The sequence below is a fragment of the Vigna radiata genome, chromosome 2, assembly GCF_000741045.1.
Source record: "Vigna radiata var. radiata cultivar VC1973A chromosome 2, Vradiata_ver6, whole genome shotgun sequence".
Classification (NCBI taxonomy): domain Eukaryota; kingdom Viridiplantae; phylum Streptophyta; class Magnoliopsida; order Fabales; family Fabaceae; genus Vigna; species Vigna radiata.
The window spans coordinates 2,625,613-2,641,662 of NC_028352.1; the positions used below are offsets into that span (position 1 = coordinate 2,625,613).

The window sequence follows — 16,050 nt, forward strand, 5'->3', positions numbered from 1 at the left end:
TGGAATGTTACAACCTCTCATCCTTCTAAACCTTGTTCTATTTCAATAAAAAAATGTTACATGTCATGTTTTTTCTATCCAGCACATGACTGGTATATATGTTTCTTACATGGCAAAACATAATTCTGAAGCTCTTGAGAACCATTCAGTTGTTTTATTGTGTCTTAAACATAAGGGTTCGTGTGGGCTTAATTTCCCTAAAAGAATAGTTAATTGGGAAAAAGCATAGGGATGGATGGTAATGGTAGTTGTGGTTCTTTATTGTATTGGTGCATTAGGATGCATGAGAGAGAGAGAGAGATGAAATAGACAAGTTTGTAGTTTCTAGAAGTGTTGGAGGCTGAGTTGAATGAAAGATGTTGAAGTAAGAGAAGGGAAATGAGTGAGAGTGTGGTATGTAGGGGCTTTGGTTTACCTTCCAGTTTTGGTTTCTGTGTTGGAAAACCTTGTGTTGCAAGTATAGGAAAAGGTTGGGAATGGGAGCATGGTTGATCTTTTTGTTGTGTTCTTATTATAGTAGTTATCCATTACCACTCTTGAGAACGTCAAGTGGATGATGGTGAGGGCTAATATTCATGGGTAGAGGTTGCTTTCAAGGAGGAACAGCACGATTGTAGGGAAAAGATTCAGTCCACATGGGTGAAATTATTAGGAGTATTTTCACCCACCTTTTCATCTTTTCTGACTGTACTTGAAATTCTAGACCAAATCCTCTTCAAACTATGCCACATAACACACAACTTCACCACTTGCTCAAATAAATTTATGTGCACAGCTTTTAACAACTCTATTCGCCAAAACGTCTCGTGTCGTATTAACTGCATTGGCTTTGATTTTAAAGAGAATGAACAAGCCAACTAAGATGATTAGCATTTGGTAGTAGGAGATTTTATTGGGAGAGGCAACAACGCTACCCAACCCAACTAAAATTTCGTAGGGTAGCCAAAAGATGCAATGTGCGTATAAGATTAAAGTTAGCAATAAATAATATATGATTGAAGAAAGGCGATCGAAATAATAGATATACACACATTCACATACATGAATGAATGGGTTTAATTATTATTAATATTATGATTACATATAATATGATGGGGTTGTTCTTCCCACATGGGAGGGAAAATGTGAATGTTGAAGGGAAAAGTGAGTCGTCTAATATACTACTACTACATATAGAGGAAGAGAGTGTGGCGTACGATTTGCATTTACATGATTGATGATAGCCATCACAGCACATCAACACGAGTTTGTCATGTGCTTAGGTACTCGTGGGAGGTTGTCCTAACTTCCATGAGCTTTTACCTACCTCTTTCGTTGTCCTCCACATGTGTCTTCCTCAACTTCAACCTTTTCTTCTCTCTCTCTTTCTCTTTCTCTCTGTATAGTGGATAAGATTTTTAAAAAAATATATATTAATAAACTTCCTCGCCAAGGAGATAGATGACCTCTTATAACAGTGTTGGCAGATAAATACCGCAGATTTCGATATATCTGTCTCCTTTCACCGCTCTTCATTTTTATCCCATTTTATGATGAGTACTAGAGATGGAGGAGGGTAGGAGGGCTCCAAATTGTATCCTATCAAACACGTTTGCTTGTCTTTCTTCGGCCAAGAAACAGAAATGCACGTCCGCTCCTCAATTCTTTAGTATAGTTAACGCACCATATTCTACTATACCTGCATTGTATTCAACACTTGCCACAAATTTTTTTTTTAATTATTCTTAGCGTAACTAGATTCCTCCTCGTACAAATTAACTAAATATTGAATCTAGCTGAGCTTGATATATATATATATATATTATATAAAAAAAAATATTCACATTGATAGTATTTATGACATAGTTTTGACATTTACTATTAATTACAAAGTTAAAAGATATAAGTACATTTCAATAAATTATGTTTGATTGTGTATATTTAATTCTATAGCAATTATAAACTAATTATTTTATTTTATTTTATATATTTAAATATTTTTATATCTGATTATGACTAAACCAGTATTCTATACTCTACTGCAGACTAACTTAATGCATGATTTTCAAAAATCTCAGCTAGCGCAGTACCAGTTTTCGTAATTCTGATTTCCTCGCACAAAACATGCATGACAAATTAGCCTTTTTTATTTGAGCAAATGAGCATGTCTACCCTGCTCAAACCTTTCAGTGAATAACACCTAAACGGGAATGCTAAATTTTTAGTATTTACGTATTATGACTTGAGTATTCAGGATATTTTTAGTCAATTCATATAAAAGTCAGAGTGGCTGTGGCATTATTCTTTATTGGTGCCAAGTAAACAGAAACTGAAGCTGCAAAAATGAACCCTACTTTGCACATAATGGGTCGGGGTCAACCAAACGTAACATCCAAGAGAGATGAACATGTCCCGGTCTACTTCCCCCTTTTGCGAACTTCATACAAGTAACTGAGGATCACCACCGCCGCAGTAACTACAACTCCTACAGCACCTTGTGCCAGTACGGTCCCATCCTTAATAGAAATCGCCTTTGAACTTGGCACAAAGCCTAGCTCAGAAAGTTTCTTATGCGCTTCAGCATAATCCTTGAAAAAAGCATCCTCGTCCTGCCCGAGTGACAGTTTAAAAATATAAGACAGCGGACAGATTCAAGCAATTCAATGATACACTAACGGCAATCACAACTTTTCTGCAAATAGCTATGCTCTTAATTTTCTTTTATGGAGCAAAACATAAACTTGTCCTAAATGTCGAAAGTCAATCTAAAACTCTACTTACAATACAAGCGCTAACAGCAGGGACACCAATTAGAATGGTCTGTGAACGAGTAACCAAAAAAAATCACAATTCAAATAGAATACCACTCTTTCAAAATAGTATTACTAGACCATCACTTTTAAACGGGAAGCAGAATTGTTGATGCTCATCATTAGACAGTTTTAGTATAATTATTGGTTATTTATGGTGCGAGTTATAATTTCTTTACTTTATGATTTACTAATATTTATGGACTGTAAAGGAAGTCTAGTTCAGTTGGTTAAACAAAATACATGAAATATAGTAAACTCCTTAACCTTTTCGAAATCCTTTTTCTCTCTTATTTGTCGTCTCATGCACCTTGCTCTTATTTGAAAGCACATAGAGAGTTGCACAACCTTCAAATTTCAATCCCCTTCCCTAATTATTTTTCCTTGGGTGAGACTGTGCGTTTGTAACAGAAATAGAATGAGGGAACTATGATTGAAGAATGATCGCTATCTTCTTTTTCTTTATTCTAATTCAACCATTGATTTATTATAACCTGAGTCTCTACCATGATTTAATCACAATTTCACACCTATATGACCTAAATTATTCAAAGGTTTTAAGGAAACTACCGTGTTCGTGAATATTGTACCAAAGCCACGGACCATGGAAAACATTATAATATTTTTTATAATAACTGCAAAATTTTTCAATTAAATAAGTACTATGGTTATTTTAAAAGTTGAATGTAATGCAGAAAAAATCGTAAGGGCTCAGTGGGTGCAATGCAATTGATTAGACAATTAGATTATAATTGTAGTTCTCTTATAATTTATGTAAGCATGGAAACTTGAGAGTTATGTTCATGTAAAATTGTTCTACGGTTGGACACCCAATAATGTAAGTCTAGCGGTATCCCAGGCTAACAGGCATGTTATATAGTTCAATGTAAAAATTAGTTTCATCAGTGTAAAACGAAAGAAAATAAAGGACATGGTATGGTCAATAGCCGGAAAAGTAAGTAGTTTTATTTATACCTGACCAACCAATGGATAAAAGGTCCATGTCACATTAAATAAGTTAATTTGTTGGTTTAGCCACCCAACTAACAACGGGAAAATACCACCTTAACTTATGAAGTGCCAAGATAGCGTAGTAAACTCCAAAGCACAACGCTTATGGGTAAGAAGGGTCCGACTAATCAATCACTACTTAATGAACTCAGGCCAAGAGATTTTATTATGGACAACGGTGTCAATCTCGCAATGAGAATAGAACCTACTATCTTACGAATACAAAACAAATCCATCACCACTAGACCAACCCTAGAGGTAAATCAGGACAAAGATTGACCTAATAATTAATGCAATAAGCTTACAGACTTAATGATGCTTATACTAGACAAACAGACCGATGAAACACTACTGAGAAACATTAATTGGTAATTTGGACACAGCACAAACAAATATCCAATGGTAGTTATTTAAATTAATCTTAATTACCTTCGCATATAGTTCCACGTAACGGCGAAATTCAGGATCCTCCAACAAAGCCTTGTCTGTTGGAAGTTTGAGCAGCCCAATATACTCGCCTTTCAAAAGTTCCCTGTTTAATGGTGATATTCAGTTGTAGACAAAAATATTGCAAGGCACTAGTGAAGCTCTACAAAATGTCTTTCTAGAACAGATAAAGCTAATAGTATTATTGCACACAACACGAGTCTTACAAAAAGTACGAGTTATCAAACTTCAGAGGGTCCTCCGTCCAAGGTCCATCAAACCCTGATCTCTCTGGGTGTGCTCTCCCCTTATAAGACCACAGAAATTAAGGTAAGTATATCTATCCATAATCACAACAAGTAATATAAGAGATATTACACAAGGAGAATTACCAGCGTATGCCCTCCAGACAATGCAACGATATCTCGATCAGTCAAGCCCATTCGATAGAAGATATCACGGAGATGAGAAACACCTACAAGTAGCATTGGCATATTCTTATGCTTTCATTAAAATTCTTAACCTAGTCCATTGTGAAAGGAATAGAAAATATATAACATATTTCACCGTACAGGAAAAGGGAACAGTTCTACTACTGACAAAATTTAAAAACACACCTTGTTTAGCATCAGGAAGCCGCCCTTCTTTAGGGGATACTTTTGAATCCTGCATAGAAGATAACATCAATTAAACAAGATTCCATGAGTTCATAACAAAAAAATATTCCGATTTTGTATGGCACAACCAACCTTTCTACCAGGGACAAAATCAATTGTGGGACCCCCCGTAACCTCAACTGCAACAACACCAGCAAGCTGGAAAGCACGTGGAGAAAGAAATTATTTTAGAGCAGATTGTATAATCTAATCTATAAGGCAGTTAATTTAATTCTCTACTTAAGAATGTGAGTCTTGTTTTATATAACGTGAGCCCCGTGAGTGATAATCTTCCCCCTCTCTGTTTCAACAGAATCTAAATTAATGCACTCATCGGATTTAATGGACTTGTACGTCATATACACAAATATCCAGTAAAACGCTTGATTCTGACATAAACTATTTCAGAAACGTTAAGGGAAACTTTAATTTTCAGAATATGAAATTGCTCACATTTGCTAACCTTAAAATTAGTACATAAATGCATAAGAAAATCCAGTCAAATGGTGTTCAACTTCGTTGCAGAAATCTTAAGCACTAACGTTAACTATATGCATGTCATAACTAGCTACAAAAGAATTGAACCACAACGAGGGAAATGATTAAACTATTAAAACTTGAAACGCATTGCATTAACGAACAGAGGAGCTCCACCTTTAATTGTACTCCTGTAAGCTTTTTAACTGGCAACATCTAGGTGTTGTATAGCTCTTTATCAAAAATTAACATAGCTACCCATAATTCTTGTTTTAAGGATTTTATTTTTCCCCCTCTTTTGAGAGGGAAACATTTGTGTGTGGTATTAAACAGGCCGTAAATGCCTTTAAAATAACCTTTCGTTCACCAATCTGCCAACGTCTTAAAATCCACCCACCCTTCAAAATTTCCTAAATCTATCGAGTAAAGAAAGAGAAAGAATGAAGAAAATTTTGTTTGAGGACTTTGATTGCACTTACGTTGCAGATCCTTTTGTGATTTTCAAACATATCAAAAAGGTATGATTAGCGGTTGTGAACACAACCACTAATCACAATATAACAGCCGCATAAAGGATTGTAATGTGAAACCATAAGTAGTCAGGGATGTAACACATTATGACAGCATGAGGCTTAAGTGTAACAAGGCACTGCATCACTGGATTAGATAAGTCAGTAACTTTACTATTCATCCATCGACCTCGTACTGAAATTCAATATCAGGCAACAAAAATGAAACAAGAGTCATAAACTACACCACCTGGCACTACGAAAAAGCCAATGCCTAGCCAGCATTCACGAGATTTGCAAAAAAAACAGCGTACGAAAAGAGTAAATTGAATCAAAAGTTGCGGAAAATGGAACCCTGAATCAATTATCATATACATCTCACACAACTTTGGAAGTTCATTTATCACATTCTACAATTATCGCAAAACAATTCAGTACCAAATTATCAGATTCACTAAAGACTTTCATAACAAACAACTGAATGAAAACAGAATGATCACCTGGTAAAGATCTGCGTACGTAATCTTAGGATGTTTTGCCTTCACTTCCTCTGTGACATCAGAAAATAAGCCAGCTCTTAGAAAAATAAGGGGACCGGCATAAATACAACCAGCATACTATTTCGGTAAAAATATCCTAAGCAAGTTCAACCGGAATAGGTTCGAATCTCGATTCAACACAAGGCAGGACCACGCCAATATACAAAGCAAATTCAAGCCTATATGTCTTATTATAAATTCAATACTCAAATAGCACAAAGCGCAAATAAAAGCGAGCGAGACAAGAAAAAGAATACCGCAGAAGTCAATAGCCTTTTTCAAGCCATTGTTGGAGCCGTGAGAATACTCTTCCTCGTTCCGGATAGAACCGTTAGGTCCACCGGTCTTGGTTTTGGCATCGTAAGTGCCGGCATCGTGCCAGCTGCATCAGATTAAGCAATTTCAATCACGGAAAAACGATATATAATTGCACGATAGCGGCGTTGACCGCGTAAGAAGCTAAAACTCGAAACCTAAGTATTAGCATCAAACTGTTTAGCTGGAAAAAAAATAAAAGAAATAGAGAAGAAAAACATACGCTAGGCGAAGCATGAGAGGAGCGCAGTTCCTGTTAGCGATTAGTGCACGGAGATCGCGGCGAGCTTTGTCGACCTCCTTGAGGTACTCTGAGTCGACCACCACCGGCAACGCCATACTCAGGGGATAACGGAATCTGTTTCTGACACGCGCAAAGGAGAAACCAAACCAGAAATAAGCAAAACTCACTGCACTGCTAACTGCTAACTGAGAATGTATTGAATGAATGAGTGAATGGATAATTGTGTTGTATGTATGGGTGGTGCTCCCATTACCATGGCATATTCCCGTGCCTTCCCACTTCTCTATTGCCACGTCACATTTTTTAATTGGCTCGCTTAGCTTCACCACTATTCATAATCAATCGGCTAAAAACAAATCAAAATTAGGAAGGAACAAAACGCATTCACATCTTGTTTTATTTCTAAACAAAACTATATATTGTTTTTATTGAATTATTTCATTTTCTTAATTTTTTAACAAATTTTCCATGCATTAATAAAAAGGAATTGTAGAATTTTCAGCATAAATATATGGACGTGTTTCTTTTGCAAGGCCATTAATTTCCAATTTGTTTCGGACAAGAGAGATACTGCACGATCTTATTACCATCTTTCAATATTTTACATCAGTTCAAAAATTAGTTAATTGTATATTTAAATAAATTCATTCTCAAATAGCCATGTCAATATTTTACGTATTCAAACAACAATCTTGGAAAAAAAAAATTACATTTGTTTTGATTTTCGTTTAAAACTTATACATGAATAAAACAATATAATGAAATAAAAACGGTTGTTTTGATGACAGTTACTCTTACAATTTTCTAATTTTAAAATATTTAAATATATTTTAGCCTTTGTAAGATAAAATTTTGGCTTATGAAACAAACCATTATTTTTTTAGAACTATAGTAATTGTTTACAGTTCTTATAAAATGAATGGATATTAAATTTAATTTATGCATTTTTGTTGTATTTTCATCTCACTAAAATTACTAATTTGAGCCCATTGTATTTATTTTAAAATAAAAAAATTAAATTTCTTTTGAAGATTATATTTTTTAAAATAAGTTAAATGTTGATATTATATTAAAAAAACTAAAGAGTCACGTGATATTTATTCATCATATATATACGAGTATTATTAAGATGCAAAATATTCGTTTTTATATTTTAGAGGAAAATAAGAAGAATTTTTTCTCATAAAAGACCAAAATTTTGATAATTTTACAAAATACCCATGTAATTTGCAGAACTAAAGCTTAGAGTTTAATGCTATGGATATATAATCCCCATTTAATTTGCTTTTAGACCAATATTTGAAAAAGTAAAAGATCTATATAAAAATATTGAATTAATAATTTTTTTTTTTTTTGTTATAACCATTGTATTTCATTTTAAATTTTGAATAATTTTTTAAATGAATCTGATCTCAAATTTTAACTATTACAGTTAAGTTGTTTCATCGATTTGGTAAAGGATTTTCAACAAACTTTTTTTTAAACACTTAAAAAAAAGTAAAATAACTTTTGTATGTTAAAATTAGTTCTTTTAAAAAATAAAAAAAAAACTTCGATGAATGGCCACTTACGACTACGCAAATTTCTTGCGTCAAAAGTACCGGATATCAATATCGGATCTGGGCTAGTCGATTACGAGAAAATAAAACGCAGGGGCTAGTTGACATTATTTTCAAGCTGAAAATGGGATAAGCATCATATAGGTACTCCAATCAAATAATGTAAAAGTATATTATACTCCAAACCAAATCATATTTATGCTTTTGCTATTTCAAACCTTTTTCACAAAGATGTACATGATTGACAAATAAAACCAATATATCTGGCAAGACAAATTTAAAAGAAGGAAAAGATGGTGGGATAAGGAATCAGAAATACAAATTTGATGGAGAATTTAGTCATCCTGCTTGTGAGGTTCTCCACTGCAACTCTACCTGCAGGCGACCATTCTTGGAGTCTATCAGATGGTACCTCTCATTAATTCTTTTGTTGGCAACAACATCCCCAAGATTGATGTCGATATAACCCAGTGATTCCTAATGCCAAAAGAAGCAGCGGATAATAAAACTCGGCCATGTCAAGAACATGAATGGTAAAAACAAACCATTGGGCTTAATTTCAGCGCAAAGTAGTGTTGTTTTAAGAACATATTTATGCAATCCAGATGTCTTCGAGTGTTAAAAAAATCAGTTGAAGGGTTGGTGAGCATATAAATATGCATTTTGGCTGTGAAGGCCAAAAACTAATCAAGTCATAGCAAAAATGGTCATGACAAAAACCTAATGCATGCGCATATAGTTTACCGCGCAACATAGGAAAGATCTTCTCTACCTTCCTACCTCCCAAAAATTCAAAACTATGAACTACTGAAGACAATTTCACACGCATTCAATTCTACAGACATGAATACGGTCATTCCCCCAACGTACATTTTTACTAAGTTATATAAACCTCCCTCGAACTTCAGAGACATTTGATTACCAGGCAACATCATAAATATGTAAACTCATAAAGCTTCCATTAGAATAGATAACTGTGAGCATGTCACGGTAAAATGATTTCATTGGAAGGAAGCAGATGCAGGTAGATTAAACATGACATCACCCAAAGCTAAAGGCTCTTGTGTATCCTACACTTTTTATATTTGGATTTGGAATCATTAAACGTGTGTAGATTTCCTGAGTACTTCAAATTCTTTCAACAATTTGAAGCTTCCTAGTCTACCCGGTTTAGTTTCTACTTGGTATGATCATGTACCTTTTCCACGGCATACCATCATATTAAGAATAATGCATTACATATTTGAAACATAAGACTTGCTATGAATATGTACCTTTTGGTGGAGCAGGTTTCGTGATGAAGTGCTGAGAACCTCCACGTGTAATCTATCATTGGTGGGAGGCTCGTCTACCATAAAATGGAACTCATCTTCCCATCTTGGATCCCTATTCTTTTTAATGCGCTGTGATTGTAACCACAGTATCATTAGCATTTCATAAAAAAAACAATATCAATCCAAATTAATGTACATGCTACCATCTTCTTGGTCAACTCTACTTTTGGTATAGTAATACAAATCAACCATGCCATTATACAGAAGTTGTTTTAGCAGCATATTAAACTAAAAAGCCAATACCATATGGTGGGTAGAATGATTAAATTACAATACGCTGATTAAAATCTCTAACACTATATTACGTTCCATAAGAAATATGCCAAATTGGACTGTGTACCCCACCCCTCCCAAGTAGGGTCTATTAGCAACTGCCTACAGGGATTAGTTGAATGTAAAGAAGTCGAAATATCCATTAAGGCATATTAAAACCTAAGCTTGTAAAGATGTTTTTCCTATCTTCCACGGCAAAATTTAGGAAACCCACCTATTTTATCTATTACAGATAATGAATAACTAAAAAAAAAAAATGCAAGCACTTCTCAGGATTCTCTACCTTTGTTTTTTTCTCTTCCCCTCTGAATATAAGTCGTACATGTGGATTAGTGTGATACTTCCCTTCGACATCTTGAGCTTCATGGACTATAACTACAAGCAAACCTCCACCTTCTGGAGTACCTTCAGGAGCTTTTGGCACTGTCTGCGTCTCTTCAAACCCCTTGGCCAAATCCTCCTCCTTGAAGGGTTTATATGTCAGTTCTAAAACAATCTGCCCACGTGACTTCTCATTTTGGACATCATTGGGATCCATGTTTTTTAGGAGGTCAAGAGTAAAACGTTTAGGCTCTTCGGGGGAAACTTCTTTTAAAGATATCACATTCATACCCATCTTATCATGTTTCCCAACCTAAACAGGATACGAAACCAATATTCAGTTAAATATCACAAGAAACTAGAAAAACACTCAAAGTTCAAGAGGTTTTACCTGCTCCCAGTCATAAACATTAATCTCTAAAACCTGGGAGTCAGGATCTTTAACTATCATATTGAATTCTTCATTCCATTCAGGATTTAAGTTCTTGTGCTTCACAGTAGTCTTTTTCGATGGCAATTTATCATCAGTAAGCTTTAGCTTTACATAGGGGTCAGATGCACCAAGAAGATCTTTTTTCTTTAGCTTCATTGCCTGAAGAACCTTTACATGTAAAATTCCAACAGGCCTCTTCAAGGCTCTATGATTTCCAATAACATACACAAGAAAAAATAGAAAAGGGTTAAGGCAATATAAAATATATATTTTCACAAATATTTATAGAAATGAAGAAACATACTTTGACATATCTAAAACTGGAACTTCCAAGGTTTTGGGCCATAAATACATGTTTGCAACCTGATCTTTGATAATATCCTGAAAGGAAAACTCTTTAAATTAGTTTAAAAGCACTGAAACTTCAATAAACCAAAACAAGCTTAGTAAGATAACAAAAATAGGATGCTACTAAAGAATAAATCACAAATACCCAAACTAGAAACTGGCTTCAATAAAAAATTATACCAACAAGACTTTATAATACCCTCTATGAACTGTAAGATAACACCTAACAAGTCCACAGGCCACTCAATTTAAGACCTCTATACTACTTACTGTATTTCTTCATGTTACATCCACATATACAAGCCAGTTCAATTACTAACGCATAAGTTCTAATTTCCTCAGGCAATCAAATTTCTATTTCATTCAGCAAGCAAGATGCTTTGTGCAAACACAAATCAATGGTCTACGTTGATAATATCACTGGTTCTAGAATAAAATCTACCACAGGTGACATAGTCTACTATGTAGGCAGCAGCCACTCTGGCTTAAAGGGTGGAAAACAAATGTAAGCAAGTCTACCATGCAAACAAACAAATAAAAACAGTGGCATCTTATACCTGAACGATCCTATAGACACCTGGAATAGACATAAGATCAGCCCCTATGAGCTTTAGCCCAAAGTCAACATGTGGCTACAAGAAAATGTACACCAGAAACAAAGAGAAGATAAGTACGTACCATATATAAAATAATCACCAGTTGATATATCAATCTTGAGAAGGAAGAAAAAAAAATCAATTATCTATAAGGAAGAAAAAATGTTGGAATTTCAACATCTTCTAGGTTATCATAAGATGGCAATAACAACTCCAGACATACAACCACAGATCATTTACATATGGAGGAAGCCCACCCTAAAAGAAAAAGAACACTGTCACAATTATATTTAAAGTTGCTAAACTATATCCATCTATCTATTTATCTACATAATTTTAAGAAAAATTATCAATATAAATAAAATAAAACTGTATAATTTTGTTAATATTAATTTATATGATAATAAATAAATAAATAAATATATATATATATATATATATATATATATATATATATTCATATCATAATTTTTTATTTAACATATTATATTATATTTATTTATATGAGTCATTATTGTGACACATAAATTTAAATTTTATTATTTATCAGAATATTAAAAATTAAATAATACCTATTTAAATATTTTTAAAGATGCTAATGATAATTTTAAAATCATATATTTATTTATTTTATAAATATAGTTATATAAATAAAAAATAATTTAGTTAAAAAAAATTGTAATTTTCATAATGTTTAAGAAATTTAAATTGAAAATCGATTTTTAGAAAATTATATATAATTTTAATGAAAAAGTGTCATTTCAACATAATATATATTATATCCAATCGTTATTTTAGCTTATTGTCTTGTGTTCTTTATCTTCTTGTTATAACATCATATTCTCTTATCATATTATATATCATATTCCCTTATCCTATCATATCATGTTCACGGAACAAGCCCTAATTGTCCTAGAATTTCAAAATATGTTGAAAGTCACCTTTCGTTGTAAGATGCATAAATATCAATGACTGTGATTAGCTTTTTATTCTAAACATCACAAATGTAAAGGTTACCTCATTTAAGTTTACATTATAAGGTAGTTGTGATTGTGATTTCTAGAAGTTAATGATCATTAATACATGTGTATTCTAGAAGTAAAAACAATTATAGCTCTTGTAAATAACATTGTTTAAAAACTTTCAAAGACATTACAGGGTCAAAAAATCAATTCAAATATACAAGCAATAAAATAAGACATAAATATATCCTGAATTTAAGCATTTTCAAAAGGATGACCATGAATTATATTTGTGCACAAGTAGATCAGAGTGAAAAAGACCTATAATCACTCCTCCAGTGATAGAATTTGTTCCCAAATATAGGTACTACAGTTACAACTACGAAACACTGTCAAATATTTGCAAAGCACGTGGGGGGCAGTAATACAACAATCACCAACCTTTTCCATGAGGGAGACATATATGTTGGCAAAGCAAGGAAAACTAGGAACCAAAGGCTTCAAAGTAATGCGAGGCAATAGGAAAGCTTGCAAATCTACAACCTGATAAAAATAAGAGATCTTAGTAAGAAGGGGAAAAAAGCATCTACCCCTTTTCTACTAACTCACTCAAACACAACAAATTACCTGCACAGTTGCTTTCAACCCAAATGCCTTAACAGAGACAGTAACATTAGGATTTCCAGCCCATTTTACAGAAGGCTCCATAATTAACTCCTTCTCGTCAGTCACATAAACTTTCATTCCTATAAATGTGCATTCAACAAAAGAAGTATTTGGAATATAAATACGACTTAAAGAAAGTTATCAAGACACAATCAGTTATAGCATAGAATAGCAGAGAAACATGTCAAACAACCCTTTCATGCAAAGATGAAGACACAAAAGAGTCATCTTTAAGACTTTAACAACCAACTTACACATAAGTAAAACCCAACAGAGGGTCTTCCAGGGAAATGCATCGTATAAAACATCAAGTTTTCTTCAATTACTAACCAGAAAATGTCCTCTCACTTGTTGTTTCCAGTTCAAGGAAAGCACAATCTCAATTTCAAACCTTGAATTTAATCGAGAAAATTTTATTTTAGACAAACAAAACACATGACTTTGGAGTTGTGTATACAGTAGCAGACGAGAAAATTTTGTGTGTAAATGCCGGTTACACTGTCTCTATCAATGACTCTTTCTGATAATGTCGTTCCTATCCCAAAAAAAAACATTATCTTTGCTAAATTGCCAATGTCTAAAAGTAGCCATATTTATGGACCTAGACAAGCTGCAGTCACATTGCACACAGTCAAGGGCTCACTCATCGTGATCTCTATGTTTTTTCCTCTTACAACAGATTAACTTTGTAAAGTTAAAAATATAATTGAAGGTTAAGATTCAAAACTACTTCTCTCAGACAGCAGGAACTCCTCTTCCTATATTATCCCTTTGTAAGCAATAGAATAGTAACTCCACGAAACCAAAAATTATCAGCACAGGTTATTTATTTGGGTTCCTTAACCAAGGTCTGGGATTTAACTCTCGATTCGGGCATAAAGTCGCAACTGAAAGTCTGATTTGGGTACCATTTTATCCCAACAAAAATTGACCGACCCGGGGGAGTAAACCTCCTAGTTATACCAAAAAAGAAAACTCGATGAATTATCTGACGCAGTTCACAAAACATTGTCAAAACCCTACGAATCCATCATGTCCAGATCTACTAACCTTGAAAAGTTGGCGGCAGTGAACCCAGCGTTAGTGTTTCAAACTCAACAGAATCAATTTTATATTTAGGAATCTGCTCAGCAATTATGGGTTTTGCAATGTTCCTGGCAGTCTTGCAAATTGCCTAAAAAATAATCAAAAACATCCCTAAATTCAAACAGGCGAAGAAACAAGAAGAACCAAAAGCCCAGGAAAAGCAAATGAAAACTACAAACCTTATCAAGATACGGCCACATGTACTCTAAAAACTTGTTGAGCCAGTCCAGCTTGAGAAAAAACGGCGAATCGGGTTAGTTCAACGGCCAAATCCTAAAGCAAGAAAAAGAAACAAAACAAGGCAATTGAGTAGCTCAGTTACCCGATCGAAATCCGGACTTTTTATCCAAACAGGAATCTCCGGAAACATCCGCTGCAAAGTCTCTTGCTCTTGCTCCACCATTGGTTTGATTTCAGGATCCTGTCCAAGCCACAATAACAATTATCAAAGCGAAACACGAGGACAATGCTCAAAGAATCACAGCTTACGGCGCTTCACGCATACATACCTCAACATTAGTGGGTTGAAAGTAGATGAAGAGAAAATAGCCAGCCACAAGGCCAATCGAAATCCCAACCCCGAATCCAAAAAACCCCAAAATGGCACTAAAGAAACCCATCTCAAGTCGATCCTTATTCTTTCACCCTATCCCAGATCGCGATTCCTCTCCTTTACTTCAGCATTCCTACTATACTACTCAGCTAGCGCAAACAAAATTGAGAAGAAATGATGATGAAATGGTTGCGTTTTTTTGTCCTTATAGCAGAGGTGGGGCAGGTCAAAGAAACAGTCCAAGACCATAGGCCAAGCAATTGAACGCCCAGAGACGATGCAGAAAGCAAAGCATCCATAAGATTAAATTAATTACCAAATTAAATTCGAATAAAATTATTAATTGTACACGTGGCGTGCATGGGAAGTTGTCGGTATGGGTTTCCGGCCATATCACCTCGCGGTGACCGTGACTCCCAATGCCTCTCACCGTATACATGCCACCTGGCTAGTTTCCATGTGAAACAGGACAAAAAAATATCTTTCACCCTGCTTCCAGGTGTGTACTATCATGAGAGAAAATTAAAAATAAAAAATAAAAAATAAAAATAAACTTATCCAGATCAAATTTTAATTAAAATTATCCATATTATTTAATATAAGAAATTATAAGATAAGTAGAAAAGTTGAAAAAATAAAAAGTTTCTTCACGAGTGTTTTATGGTGATGGTCACCTTTAGAACATGAAAAGTGGTGTTGGTAGCAATTGCAACTACAATTCAGCAGTTTGACCGGTTGACATTTTTGTAGTATAGTATTGTGTTGTGTGTGTGGTTGGAGAAGAGAGTCACATCAAATGGATCCAGTTTTAATCCTTGATTAATCCTTTGATTAATCCTAATCTTATTATTGTAATATAAATAAATAAATAAATCTTTTTACGACATTTATGTATTCAATAATATGGGTATAAGAAAAGGTGGTGGAAATCTTTCTTTCTGTGTTCTCTATTT

General features: G+C 34.0%; 2 protein-coding genes across 2 annotated transcripts; both read right to left on the reverse strand.

The window, feature by feature from the left end:
• Positions 1-2,186: 2,186 nt before the first annotated feature.
• LOC106756337 (L-ascorbate peroxidase 3) lies at positions 2,187-7,195 on the reverse strand. The gene is made up of 9 exons (XM_014638724.2): positions 6,946-7,195; positions 6,665-6,789; positions 6,369-6,418; positions 4,976-5,041; positions 4,844-4,892; positions 4,619-4,701; positions 4,454-4,533; positions 4,230-4,332; positions 2,187-2,588 (listed from the first exon to the last, which is right to left on the reverse strand). The coding sequence occupies exons 1-9, from the start codon at positions 7,059-7,061 to the stop codon at positions 2,397-2,399; spliced, it is 864 nt and encodes a 287-aa protein (XP_014494210.1). The 5' UTR covers positions 7,062-7,195; the 3' UTR covers positions 2,187-2,396.
• Positions 7,196-8,683: 1,488 nt separating this feature from the next.
• LOC106756436 (synaptotagmin-2) lies at positions 8,684-15,392 on the reverse strand. Its single transcript, XM_014638868.2, has 12 exons — positions 15,054-15,392; positions 14,867-14,965; positions 14,724-14,774; positions 14,509-14,632; positions 13,420-13,538; positions 13,234-13,335; positions 11,792-11,866; positions 11,191-11,267; positions 10,845-11,091; positions 10,416-10,766; positions 9,800-9,928; positions 8,684-9,002 (listed from the first exon to the last, which is right to left on the reverse strand). Exons 1-12 carry the CDS (start codon positions 15,162-15,164, stop codon positions 8,865-8,867), a joined length of 1,623 nt encoding a protein of 540 aa, XP_014494354.1. The 5' UTR covers positions 15,165-15,392; the 3' UTR covers positions 8,684-8,864.
• Positions 15,393-16,050: the final 658 nt, after the last annotated feature.

Coding starts and splice junctions, on each gene's coding strand:
- LOC106756436 (XM_014638868.2), bottom strand. CDS start 15,164: ATGGGTTTCTTTAGTGCCATTTTGGGGTTTTTTGGATTCGGGGTTGGG. Junction 14,775..14,866: donor AAAGTCCGGATTTCGATCGG/GTAACTGAGCTA, acceptor TTTTTTCTCAAG/CTGGACTGGCTCAACAAGTT. Junction 9,003..9,799: donor GAAACCTGCTCCACCAAAAG/GTACATATTCAT, acceptor TTTTGGCATTAG/GAATCACTGGGTTATATCGA.
- LOC106756337 (XM_014638724.2), bottom strand. CDS start 7,061: ATGGCGTTGCCGGTGGTGGTCGACTCAGAGTACCTCAAGGAGGTCGAC. Junction 4,702..4,843: donor GCTTCCTGATGCTAAACAAG/GTGTGTTTTTAA, acceptor TGCTACTTGTAG/GTGTTTCTCATCTCCGTGAT. Junction 2,589..4,229: donor ACGTGGAACTATATGCGAAG/GTAATTAAGATT, acceptor TCACTCGGGCAG/GACGAGGATGCTTTTTTCAA.